Here is a 13,890-nt window from a genome sequence, read left to right as displayed (position 1 = left end):
AGTGACAGCCTGCCAACCAGAGGAGTAGTGCAACAGCAACTACAACAGGTCAAGGTCAATGACTTAACTCTGATTCTGCCTACCAGGGATCAACTAGAAGCACCCTTGGGCGGAAAGCTGGCTTTATTCTCAAAAAACTGGCATTATATCACAAAGGATACATGGACACTGCAAATAATAGACAAAGGATACAGGTTCCACTTTCACACTTTGCCAAAAAGAGGCGGAATGCCAAACCTTCCACCAAATCAGAGGGCAGAGGCTTTAAAACAAATCAGCAATTTACTTCAGATGAAAGCTATAGAAAAGGTACCATGTTCAGAACAAGGCCAAGGATTTTACTCCAGACTATTCCTTGTACCAAGAAAGGAAAATCAATGGAGGCCTATTCTCGACCTGTCCGCACTGAACACTTATCTCATTGTGCCAAAATTCAAAATGCTGACCCTACAGCAACTTCTTCCCATGTTGGGCAAGGAGTCTTGGCTGGTGACTCTAGCTCTCAAGGAGGCATACCTGCACGTCCCTATTTGACCAAACTGCAGAAGACACCTCAGATTTCTTGCAGGATCAGAGCATTATCAATTCTCAGCATTGCCCTTTGGCTTATCTACTGCGCCCAGAGTATTCATGAAATGCCTGGCATCAGTAATTGCACATTGCAGACTACAGGGAATTCAAATTTACCCATACCTGGACGACTGCCTAATACAAGCGGACAACAAGGAAAATTTGATAAAGGACTTGGCCTATGCCATACACCTGCTACAGTCCTTGGGATACACAGTCAACTTCCAAAAGTCAAGACTAGTACCATCCCAAAGGATAACCTTTTTGGTTGCAAATCTGGACACAACCACCCAAATAGCCTTTCTCACAGAAGAAAAACAAAAACAACTTCCAGATTACTTCATGATTCTGACAAGACAAACTCAGCTTACTGCAAGGAAAATCCTGCAGGCCCTGGGTTACATGGCATCCTGCATAATTCTAATACCACATGCCAGGCTGCATATGAGGAAATTACAATGGTACCTCAGGAGTTTATGGTCTCAGCACAGTCGCAGTTTAGAAACCATGATACCAATCATTCCATGCCTTCAAAAGGAATTCCTGTGGTGGGCTCAGGCCTGCCAGTCCAACAGAGGGTTGCCTTTCAACAAACCAAAACCAAGGCAGACCATCACCACGGACGCCTCAGACCGAGGATGGGGAGCACACATGGAGGACAAATGTATCCAAGGCCTATGGCCTCAAGGACAGCTAAGCATGCACATAAACCAAAAGGAAATGCTGGCAGTGAGGCATGCAATCGAGGCATTCAAGCCCTTCCTCCAACAAGGACACCTGTTAATAAGGACAGACAACACCACGGTCATGTGGTACATAAACAAGCAGGGAGGCACGCATTCCTACCCTCTATGCCGGATGGCTATGAATCTGTGGGAACTATGCCTGAATCTCAATATCCAACTACAGGCCCAATTTGTGCCAGGGAAAGAAAATACACTGGCGGACAGCTTAAGCAGAACTACCATGGATGCACACGAATGGATGCTGCACCCAGACATCTTCCAACTCATAGCAAAGACATGGGGAATGCCGGAGATAGATTTGTTCGCCTCCCCACTCAACAATCAACTGAAGAAATTCTGCTCAAGGACATACCACCCACAGGCTTGGAGGGTGGACTCTCTCTCTTTCAGCTGGAAAGCCCCAACAGTATATGCCTTCCCACTTCTCCCATTGATGTACAAGGTTCTACTGAAGATCAGGGAGGAACAGCCAAAAGTGATACTAATAGCTCCGGACTGGCCAAGACAACACTGGTATCCATTATTGAGAAGCATGTCTCAGGCAAAATCATGGCCTCTCCCCCTATGGCCTCTTCTTCTGACGCAGAACAATTTCAAGACCCTGCATCCCAACTTGAAAACATTGCAGCTAACTGCCTGGAAAATTCCTTAAATCCCAATCAAACTGTTTTATCTCAGAGGGTGAAGGACATTATCCTGGAGGCTCGCAGGCCTTCCACAAGGAAGACATACTCGCTAAATGGAAGAGATTTCTCATTTGGAGCACATCAAAGGGCACAGATGTCACAGTGGCAAACCTAACACATATCCTAGAATACTTAGCAGAATTGTTCCACAATGGCCTGTCCTATTCTTCCATTAAGATTCATGCTTCAGCAATTTCAGCAGAATACAATGTGGATCCACCTATCTTCTCACACCCTCTCCTCAGACAATTTCTGAGAGGAATCAAAAATATTAAACCTCCAAGAAGACCCCCTCTTCCTGCCTGGGATCTCAACTTTGTGCTGGAGAAACTGACACTACCTCCTTTTGAACCAGCAGCATCAGCGGATCTACAGTTTCTATCTTGGAAAACTGCATTCCTTCTGGCAATCACTTCAGCAAGAAGAGTATCTGAGTTACAAGCATTAATGGCAGTGCAGCCTTTTCTTATTTTCCACCAGGACAGGGTGTCACTAAGAACCAATCCTACTTTCATGCCAAAGGTGGTATCTAGGATATCCTTGAACCAAGCTATTCACTTGCCTACGTTCTTCCCTAATCCACAGACTAGAGGGGAAAAACTTTTGCACACCCTGGATATACACAGGCAACTACGCTACTACTTGGACAGAACAAAAACTAGCAGAAAAACTGACCAACTTTTTGTAGCATATGCAACTGGGGTGCAAGGAAGAGCAATTTCCAAACAGACAATTTCAAAATGGATAGGAAATTGCATTCGCTTTTGCTACTCCTTTCATGGAAAGACAATTCCTGAAAATATCAGTTCCTGAAAATATCAGACCTCACTCCACAAGAGCCATGGCCATCACTACAGCCTTCCTACGGGGGGTGGCTACCAAGGACATTTTAGAAGCTGCTACTTGGAGCTCCGTGCATACATTTGCCAAGCATTACAATCTACCTTTATACTCTAGATCCAGAGCAGGGTTTGCAACTGCAGTACTGCAAGGGATCTTAACTACACCATCCTTTTCTTAGTACCTCCTCCCCCAGATTGGCTATGGTATTCTACCCATATGTTATGACTGCAGATGCATCCTTGAAGGACATAGTACAGTTTTGTACCTACCATAAATGTAGATGTCCGATAGGTATGCATCTGCAGTCAGGATTACCCTCCCTCCTTCCCCTCTGTGGTATTCCTAGGGTGCTTACCCCTCTTTTAGCTAGCTGGGGGAATCTATTATGGTGTATTTGTTTGTTTATTTATACATGTATATAATTTGCAAATGTTTGGAACTTTTCAGCATTTATCCAAATTTAGCCTTCCTAGAGGGCACCTGGCATCTGGGGCAAGAAAAACTGAGGAAAATGGCGTCGGCTGATGCTTTTATACCCCAGATGCTCTGACGTCGGGGAAAGTGCGAAATCAGCCGAGGCCAGACCCAGACTTTGGAATCCGGCTGACAGAAGGGCTGCCTGAGGCAGGACAACCCATATGTTATGACTGCAGATGCATACCTATCGGACATCTACATTTATGGTAGGTACAAAACTGTACTGTTTCCTCCGGGTGCTCTGGTTTCCTCCCCCATCCCAAAGACATGCAGTAGGTGGATTGGACACTCTAAATTGGCCCTAGGTGTAAGTGTGTGTGTATGCCTTCTGTGGAAGGTTGGGCGCCGGGCTGGCAACTCAACGCCATAAAACTCCACTGCCAATCATGAGCAGACAGATGATCCGCTGTGGCAACCTCTAACCGGGAAAAGTCGAAAGAAGAAGAAGATGATCAAAGAGTAAGAATGTTAGAGTAGTGTTGTAGAAGATTTTTTAGGGAAAGTACATTGTCAGGATTGTGCATTATTCCGTGAGCCATTATTAATTGGTTGTAGTTCATAACATGAGGTAGTTCCAACCAAGAAAGATTTTTTATTCATTGACAGTGATGGGTTGAATGTGTGGAATTTGTTGAAAATTTGGCAATCTTATTGTAACATGATTCTAATATACTTAGTTCTGACTTTTTAAGCTTGGTAAGTATTGGGGATGCGTATAAGAGTGAGGAGAGAGAAGGTGTGTTCTAGGTATGGCTATTCTTGCAGCATCTGTTAAGAATTTTTTTGTTTCTATACATTGTTCCCATTTTCCTGTGAACTTTTTTGATTGTGTTAGAAATGTGTATGTCAAATTTTAGTCTGTTGTCAATTATGACGTCTAATAGTTTTGTTTGGGAATCTGGGAAAATCTTAGTATTATTACTGGCAGTGATATAAAAGTTAGCTAGGAGGTTAGTAGGTTTAGATAGGGTTGAGAATGAGTTGTGAGTTTACTAGCCATGTTTCAGTATCAGAGAAGGCTTTTTGTGTGACTGTAAGAAGTTGAATTATTGTGGATGCTGCACATATGAGGGTTGAGTCACCTGTGTATTTTATGATAGATGCTTGACAGGAGGCAGTATTAAGATCATTTATGAATATGCTGAAGAGGAGGGGCCCTAGGATTGAACCCTGAGGGACTCCAAGTGTAATAGGAAGGATTGGGGATAGATCTTGCTTCCATTTCACAACTTTTTAGTGCCAAAGAAAACAGGGGACTGGAGACAAATTTTGGAACTCAGCAACTTGAACAAATCAGTTCGACACACCAAGTTTCGTACTATCACATAAAAATGAACAGATGATCCAGAAGGTACTTAAGCTTCTGAATGGGAGCCAGTCATTACCAGTTCAAATTTCTGCCCTTTGTTCTCACCACAGCCCCCAGGGTGTTCATCAAATGTATGGCAGTAGTAGCAGCTCACTTGAGACTGCAGGGATTCTGGGTTCAAAAAAGTTTAGCACAAGCTAAACTAAAGTGCTTACGGATTGTATTATCGTATTATTGTTTTATGTGAAATATATTTGTTTTATTGTCTTGATTCGAAGTAAAACCACTTTTCAGCTATTTTTTTTTTCGTTGGTGTTTCTATATCTTGAAGACTGGCTCATTACCACCCTGACCAGGCATCAGGTGATGTGGGCAAGAGATCAAGTTCTTCAGACTTGGTCTCATGTGGGAATAACCATAAAGTATGACAAGTCTCAACTGGAACCAACACAAAATTTGGAATTCATAGATGGAGTTTTCAACACAAAGTGTATGATAACTTCACTACCTCCCTCAAGCATTCAAACTATAAGGTCACAGGTCAGAAAAATAATCTGCAGTACCAAGATTTCAGCCCACTTGGTCTTTCAAGCTCTAGGATCAATGTCAGTGGTTATAATACTAGTAGCTTTAGCCATATTTTACATGAGGATTCTCCAATGGATGTTAGCAACACAATGGTTAATACTTTACCAACCCATTTCAACTCTGGTATGAATCACCCAGATATGCAAGAGAGATTTCAGGTGGTGGATTCAGTCGGATCAGGTTCTACAAGGCTGCCCGTTGGCTGCCCGTTCGTTCCCCCTCAGCGCAAAGCCACAGTGACCATGGACGGTTCCCAGTTGGGGTGAGGGTGGGGCATTTTCTGTGTAAAACAGTTAAAGGCACTTGATCTCCTGAAACCAACTTGCATATTAGTGTCCTAGAGATGTGAGCAGTGCTTTTAGCATTACAAGCCTTCCAAGATGCTCTTCCTTTGGGAATGATTGCATTTCAAATGGACACTATATCAGTAGTCTGGTACATCAACAAACAAGGAGAGACCGGATCATACCCCTTTTGTCGAGAAGCGTTCAGAGTGTGGCAATGGATGATATGATCCAACTGCTTTCTCATAGCAACTACTCAATGCTAGAAGTCTAAATCTCAAAATGCACTCACTCGAGGCACTCCTTAAATTGGAGAACATCGATATCTGTGCAGTGACTGAGACCTGGTTCAAGGCTCTAGAGAGCACCCCTGCATTACCAGGCTATAACTCATACCACACTTTTCGACCATCTAACCTGGACCAGAACATCAAAGGTGGAGGTGTGTCCATATTCATTAAGGATATCCACACCTCCAGGCTAGTTGCGCAACATAATGCATCCGAAGTTATCCAACTGCAACTAACTCTGGGCAAAACTGCAATCCAAATTGTCGCTTGCTGCAGATCCCCCACCATGCCCCAGGATTCCCACTCCTCTTTTCTTGATATACTGGAAAATATTAGGGTTCAACCAAACACCCTAATAATGGGCAATTTCAACTACCCCACTATTAAAAGGGAAAACTACTCCTGTACCAACTCCTTTGCTCAACGCTTTCTGGAATTCATAAATTCTAACACCCTGGATCAACTTATCCACACCCCCCACCAGGAGCAACAGTATCCTAGACCTAGTCATTACCAACATTTGTGACTGGTGTTCCACAACTGAAGTCAACTCCTCGTTGGTCAGATCCGACCATAAGCTAATCACCCTAGATATCCGCATCCCGCCCCCACCCACCATTAAGGAAACCACGGTAAAAAATTTCTCCAAAGCCAACTTCATGCTTCTTTAGACAGAAGTGGTGAACTTCATGACACCCATGCAAATGGACAATACAGTAAGCACTTACACGAGTGCATGGATTGTGCTGTCCCAAACAGAACCAAGACGCTATCCTCCAAAAAAAGAAGCCAATCTTGTGGTCCCCTGCCATAAACAAACTGTGCAACAGAAGGGAAAAACTGTTGCAAAAGAGAGTAAAATCCCATGAGTGGAGGAGCTCCCTGGTCAGCACAGTAAGAAGCTGAGATCCCTGTCCCAAACAGAACCAAGACAATATCCTCCAAAATTCTGGTGGTCCCCTGCCATAAACAAACTCTACAACAGAAGGAAGAAACTGTTGCAAAAGAGAGTAAAATCTCATGAGTGGAGGAGCTCCCTGGTCAGCCTCAGTAAGAAGCTGAGATCCCTTATAAGATCCTCCAAAGCTAGCTACGAAAACAAAATCACTGCTAATTCTAAGGGCAACCACAAAGCATTCTATAGCTATGTCAGGAATCTCAATGGCAATGCCCAGATCTGCTCTGACTTACAGCACAACAGCATGAAAATTACAGAACCAACTGATATTGTCAACATCATGGCAGATAGGTTCAGTGCTAACTTTATCCCCCTCTCACCCCCCTAAAGGGCCCATATCCATAAAGGAAGAATGGAGAGTCCCTGTAATCACATCTATGCAGGTAAAAACTGCACTCTCTAAAACCAAAAACACAGCATCCATTGGACTGGACAACATCCCAGGCTGCATTTTGCATGAACTTAAGAACGAACTGGCTCCCCACCTAAGCACCATGTTCAGTCATAGTCTCACGTCAGGTTTTGTGCCCACTGAATGGCACACAGCAACAGTTATCCCACTTCACTAAGGGCGAGACACCACTGATCCTGGGAGCTATCGCTCTGTTAGCCTGACGAGCAAGGCCATGGAACGTATCATTATGGAACTCATAAACAAAGGCATTGGTAACCTCCAAACTCTGGACCCCACCCAGTTCGGGTTTGTGAAAGGCAGATCATGCCTTCTGAACATGATCGACTTCTTTAAGGCAGTCACCAAAGCCGTAGACCAGGGTAAGGTGGTTCACACAGCCTATCTTGACCTCACCAAGGCTTTCGACACCATCGCCCATTCTGGAATTATAGCTAAACTCACTAAACTAGGTATAAATCCCTACATTACAAGGTGGGTTCCCAACTGGCTCACTCACGGAACCCACACTGTAAAAGTTGGGAGACTCCAAATCTGGCTTCAAACCGGTGACAAGTGGAGTACCACAGGGTTCAGTCCTGGGACCTCTCCTGTTTGGTATCTACTTCTTTGAAGTACAGGCTAACACAGAAGGCCTCTGGCTAATGAAGTTTGCAGATGACTGCAAACCAGGAGCCATAGTCAAGTCCCCAAATGATGTGGACATCCTACAGAAGGGCCTTACTGAGACAGATGCCTGGTGTCAGAGGCATGGCCTCACGCTCAATGCCAAAAAGTGCGTTGTCATCCCCTTTGGTAAAAACTCTGTACCCATGAACTACCACGTAAACGGCTGTCTACTTAACGCCGAATGTGTGATAAGAGACCTTGGGACCCAGGTGGACAGTAGTCTCTCCTTTGATTATCACATCGCCACAGTAGTCAGGAAATCCTTCCTTGCAGCACACCTCATCACAAAAGGGTTCTCATCCATGAAAAAAGAGGTCATTGTTCCCCTCTACTCGTCACTCATTAGACCCATTATAGAGTACAACGCCCCTTTTGGAATGTACCTCACAAGACATCTGCAGCAGCTGGAAAGGCCACAGAAGTACCTCACAAAGAGGATAACTGGCCTCAAACAGATGCCCTACACTGACCATCTCAAAAAAACTCCAGCTTTACTCTGTCGCGTATCACCTACTCTGAGGAGATACCTGCCTAACATATAAAGCTATGTTAAACCCAGAGCTGTTGGACATGCTACACCTAAAGAAATCCCAATCCATCTGAGCTACACGCTCTAGGAACCTAAACCTTGTCACCACAATAAACAGGACATGATGGAGGGATAGATTCCTGTCCCAGAGACTTCCTATACTCTGGAGCAAGCTACCCATCTATGTCAAGCAAAGTTCCTCTTTAGCACTCTTCAAGAAAAATCTTGATGAGTAGATGGGAAATAGGAAATACACCCCAGGGATCACTTCTGTGGCTCTGCTCAACAGTAGCACAGGAAATTAACTTTTTTGGGTGGCGTAAGCCAGGGAACCTTGTTGGCTAGGCTTACTTAGCCCCTTGGGCCGATAGCCTAGTACCTACCTATGAACCAATGCACATTCCGGGGAAGTCCAGTGTGATAGCAGATAAACTGAACAGGTACATTCTTCTAGGTTCACAAGTGGTCTCTCAACAGGAATGTAATGAAAATGTTTTTTCATCAGTGGGGGCCAGTCTTTCTGTGATCTTTTTGCTTCTTCCCTAAACAATAAGTGCAGCAGCTACTTTGCCCTAATCCCCCCCCCACAGGGAAAATCACCAAGGGATGCTGTATTTCATGATTGCCCCCCCCCCAGTCTACTTTATGCCCAGTCACCAATCCCATTAATTCCAGAATTTCAATAGAAAGCTGTCAGGTTGAAGAGCAAAGTCATTGTCATTGCACCATACTGCCCTCGACAGATCTGGTTTCCCTTCCTTCGACCTCACTTACTTCATCAACCTTGGATCCTGGATCTGACTCCAGACCTCCTGTCTCACCCATTGGGCATGATCCATTCTGACATTTCAAATGTCAGGCCTGACAGCCTGGTTTCTTCAATTCCAATAATAGCCAGACAACCGATGCTGTCTAAAATGAATCCATTAATTTGCCAGTATTCTTCCCTAAATTTAGAAACAAAGGTGAATACATGTTACATTTATTGGATGTTCACAGACAATTATGTTTTTACCTGCATAGAACAAAAGACATCAAGAAAACAGACCAGTTGTTTGACTTTGCAGAAGTAAAACTAGGCAAACCATTCGCAAAGGTAATTTTAGCCAGATGGCTAACTGATTGATTGTATTTCATTTGTCTATAGCAATTTGGTATTATCTTACCACAACAGGTATGAGCTCATTCCACTAGGTCTGTGGCATCTTCTTCAGTTTTTCTTTCCAGAGCATCCATGGACGACATGTGCAGCAGCAACTTGGGATACTCCCTATACCTTTATTGCTCATTGCAAGTTGGATCTGGTCTCCAGGGGAAGAGCATCATTTGTTTCAACTGTGCTCAAGATTATCCTTCCTTAGAGTCCACCTGGGATTATAGGTAGCGGGGACTCTCTCCCATCAGTTGAGGATAGAATGTAAATTGACAACATCAGGTAAAGAAGTTAAGTACTTACCATAATGTTCCATCTGTCCATTTTCATTCTTCAACTCCCGCCCACCATCCCCTATCCTTTCTGTTTGCAAGCTTCTCGAAGAATGAGCTGATAGACGGACATCATTGTTCTTGATATTGAGCCCCAGATATAGTTTATTTCTGTATTGAGCGTATGCAATTTTACGTCTCCTATATTTATGCATATTAAACATTTCCTTTTTGGTAAAAGTTAGCAAATAAGATCTGAGGTAACTTTGGGTTGGTGCATTATGGGTTAGGGAGAAACTTGAACGTTCTTGGTTACCATGAGCTTTACTAACAGCCTTGTCCGATCCAAGGATCTGATCCGAACCCATCAGTTGAGGAAGAATGAAAATCGGCAACACAGATGGAACATTATGGTGAGTACATAATTTTTATTTCTACTTGGATTTCTAAATCTGTTTCTTTTGGTATCTTTTTTTGTGTTCATTGGTGGTTGCCTGTTCTGATTTTTTTCAAGGTTTCAATGCTAGATCCATTTTAAAAGCTTTATTTGGTCTTCTGTGCATACTTTTATTAAGCTCTTTAAGTTGGATATGTTTTCAAGGACCAGTGCAGGTTTTGCTAGGTCCATCCTACATGTTTGGTAGAGGGTTCCTCAGTTCCTTCTTCCTCCTACCTTTCTTTACAATAGCTTTAGCACTCTTCCATTTATAAGGAAGATTGCAACACTGACTTAAGGACGTAGTACAATTGTGTAAGAACTTACTGTAACAGTGGATGTTCTATATGTAACTGTTGCAGTGCTTCATCCCTGTTTCCTTCCCCCTGTTGTTTTTCTTTTTCCTCTGGCCAATTTATTTTCTTTTTTCTGGGTATGCGTCATGTTCCTTTTTCCCTCATTTGTTGCTCATGTTTTTCTCGGACAGTTCAGCTCTGAGAGTTTAGAGCTCTTGTGTCACTTATGTACTTTCGCCTGGACATACATCTGAAATACAGTGTGTGGAATGGCCCAGGCTTTGGTATGATGGCTGGATGTCCGACTATCCTTGGCAGGATATCCCTATTGTAAGGAATGGTGCAACAGTGACAAGTAGGACATCTACCATTAGGATAACTTGTTACACAACTGTACTTTTCTGGTATAAAAGTTAACTACATATCCATTGGAACCTGCACATTAACATACTTGAGGGTCATTACATCGGAAACATTCTTTGCTCTTCACCTGCAAGAGAAGTATCTGAATTGTAAGGTTTCATGCTGAGTAAACCCAATCTGATTCCCTTGTGGATAGGATATTAAGAACAAAATCATCATTTGTGCCCAAGGTTATTTCAGAGTTTAGTTGAATCAGGCCAAAAGTCTCCCAACATTCTATCCTGACCGTCAAAACCAGGGTGAGAGGATTTTGCATATACTCATAGCTCAGGTACTGTTGTGTCATATCAAAGTTCTGCTGAACTGCTGATTGGCTATTAACTTCTTATATTGGGACTAAGAATGGACAACCCATGTCAGAATAGACTATTTCTTGTTGGTTGTCCTAGGCTATTGCGTTTTGTTATACTCATCATACTAAACTATTTCCAGGCAGTTTCCAGGTGTACTGTACTAGGACCTTGTCTTTGATGGCATATTAGAAAGGGGTGGACTGCAGAAGCTGTAGAGACAACTCCCTGCTCCTTTGGTTATACCTTTATAAGGTATTTCAAACTGGATTCTTTCTTTAGATCTGTGACTAGCTTTGCAAAGGGCATTTTTCATGGGCTCCTGGATTCATCATATCATCCCCCTTCCAGGTTGGAGGCTTAGGTAATCAACCTGTGTAGCCTGAAGGCTACTGCAGCAATGAAGAATGATGAACATAGCACAGTTGCATAACTTGCGCTTGCCTGTAATAGAAAATGTTTAAATTTTTCACTGCTGCTGTAGCCACATCCAAACCCCATTGCTCTGCAGTTGTATATAGTTTATGTTGGGAAATAGTTTGGTAGTTATTTCTTTGTTTGTTTGGTTATGGATGAGTACGCTACTTCTTTTATGCAAGAAAGTCCTAAAGGTTTTCCACTCTGCTGATTTTCCCTCCTTTAGGTGGCTCAGTCAGCAGGCAGAGTGGAAGTGTGGGAGGGAGGAAGAGGTTTTTGAAACTGGCCAGTTGTGTCTTGGGCAAGACACAACCAGTATAGCCTAAAGGTTTCCTTTAGCAGTGAGCAATTTGAACTTCCACTGTTATAGGCAAGTGTGAATTTCATGTAGGTGTACAAGTACAGTTGTGTAGCATATTTTGATGCTATACAGACATGTAATAAGCTGCACGTTTTCTGTAATGATTACAGTTTGAAGTTTGTCTTTGCATAACAGGTGACTATTATGTAGCATTTTAGATCATAGGTGGTTTCTGCCTTAATGCTTTAAGGAGTATATCATAAAATGCCTGCCTCTAGATCATTAGTGTAAAGCCTTAGCTGTAGTTCTTTTTTTATGTTTTATTTCTGCTTGATCTTTTGGTCCATTGCCCCACCTTCAGAAATTGCTTAAATTCTTACATTTGTATTTTACCTGTTAATTTATTCTTTACTCACTTTTCAATAGCTTCGATAACTCTTGTTTGACTTTTGTATTTTTCCCTCCTTTCAGGCAGTCTAATGTAATTGTGACCCTGTCCATCAAGTGTAAGCCTAAACATCCCAGGGCTTTAGTGCCATCTTCAAATGTTACATTACTATATATATGTAGAAATGACTTATTATATACAAATAGAGAATTGTAATGTTTCATTTTTAATGGAATATTTAGGAATATATTCCAGTATTTCAGTCTTTTGTAAAAGTGTAACTGGTATTCAAATTATGGTCTTTTTATGTCTATATTTGTATTTAAAGGGTATACCCATTAAATATTTTACTGCACAAGACTTTGAAGACATTATAGCACTTGCTAAGAATAAGCTAGATCTGGAACAAAACCGTGAATACCTTGAGGTGGACGAAGACAGTACTGAAGATTTTGACCTAGGTAAGCATGTTTATGACTTTGTGTTACTGTTTCTTGCTGTAGTTGAAGATATTCTACATGAGCATCTGAGAGAAAGAGAAATTCATATTAGGGAGAGTCGTAGTCATCACACAAGTTCTTATCCTTGTTTTCCCACTTAGTTCTTTTAACACTGTTGGCTGCATTTCTAATTAAAGTCCATTTTAATTTTTCAGTATTAGTTAAAGAGCATTTTGACTTATTTTGAACTGAATGTGTGTGAACTGTGTTCAAAAACTGAATGGAGTTACAGGCAGCAGCACAGATTGTAGGTAAGGCTTACTGGCAAAAAAAGTTGTGTAGACGAGCAGCTTTAGGCATCATCTGTGGTGCGCAGTATCCTCCAAATCAGAGCACAGATCCCAACCTGCATGCTGTGCAGTCACCTGTGTAGGTGATTTGGTCATGTTGAGTAATGCTGCCAACAGTGGGTATGGGTATTGGCTGGTGTTAGGTGGGTTGGGGGCCTCACCAGGGACCCATGCTAACATTGGGAGGGGTTTGCATGCCTCTTTTGGCTAGTGTGTGCCCGTCATAAAAACTCAGAATCCTTGAGTCAGTAAGCTGCAAGCTAGCCAGTGTCCATTTGCCCAGCTGGAGTTATCCAAGATAGCTTTGTTGAGAGAAAGCTGGATGTAACACCAATCAATAAATTAAAGGTTGTCGCACTGAATGTATTGTCACTGGTAGGGTGCATATTGTGAGGTGGTGGCATAATGATGAAGAGGTGACTGGACATCTATGTATCCAGATGACAACGTAAAAGGGCAGTGCAATAGAGCCACTTAGAATAGTATCTGGAATCTGTTACTCTGGGAGGACAGACTAGAAATGAGGAGGGAGAATAATCATATTGGGATCGATAGAACAGAAAATTAGGAATGGTGAGGGAGAATAATCATATTGGGACAGATAAAACATAAAATTAGGACTGCCTGAGTCCACATGGTTGTAGCAGCAAGAATAAAGTTGGACAGACAATTTCAGACCCCTGTATGGCTAATGGCTTGACGTTAGCCAACACATGGTTCAGGAAGAGAGAGTCACAAGGTCACATACAAGACTGGACAGCAT

General features: G+C 42.6%; 1 protein-coding gene across 1 annotated transcript in view; it reads left to right on the top strand.

The window, feature by feature from the left end:
• The window catches only part of TXNDC16 (thioredoxin domain containing 16), a 1,725,832-nt gene that overhangs the window by 608,019 nt on the left and 1,103,923 nt on the right, over window positions 1-13,890 (top strand). Inside the window, exon 8 of the mRNA XM_044073553.1 lies at window positions 12,666-12,798. Coding sequence (XP_043929488.1) covers window positions 12,666-12,798 — 133 coding nt within the window. The remainder of the gene's footprint in view (window positions 1-12,665; window positions 12,799-13,890) is intronic.

Source organism: Protopterus annectens, chromosome 6.part0 (genome assembly GCF_019279795.1).
Source record: "Protopterus annectens isolate FY-2018-M chromosome 6.part0, PAN1.0, whole genome shotgun sequence".
Lineage (NCBI taxonomy): Eukaryota > Metazoa > Chordata > Ceratodontiformes > Protopteridae > Protopterus > Protopterus annectens.
Note: the sequence above shows the minus strand (reverse complement) of the source record. Positions and strands in the feature narration are given on the sequence as shown.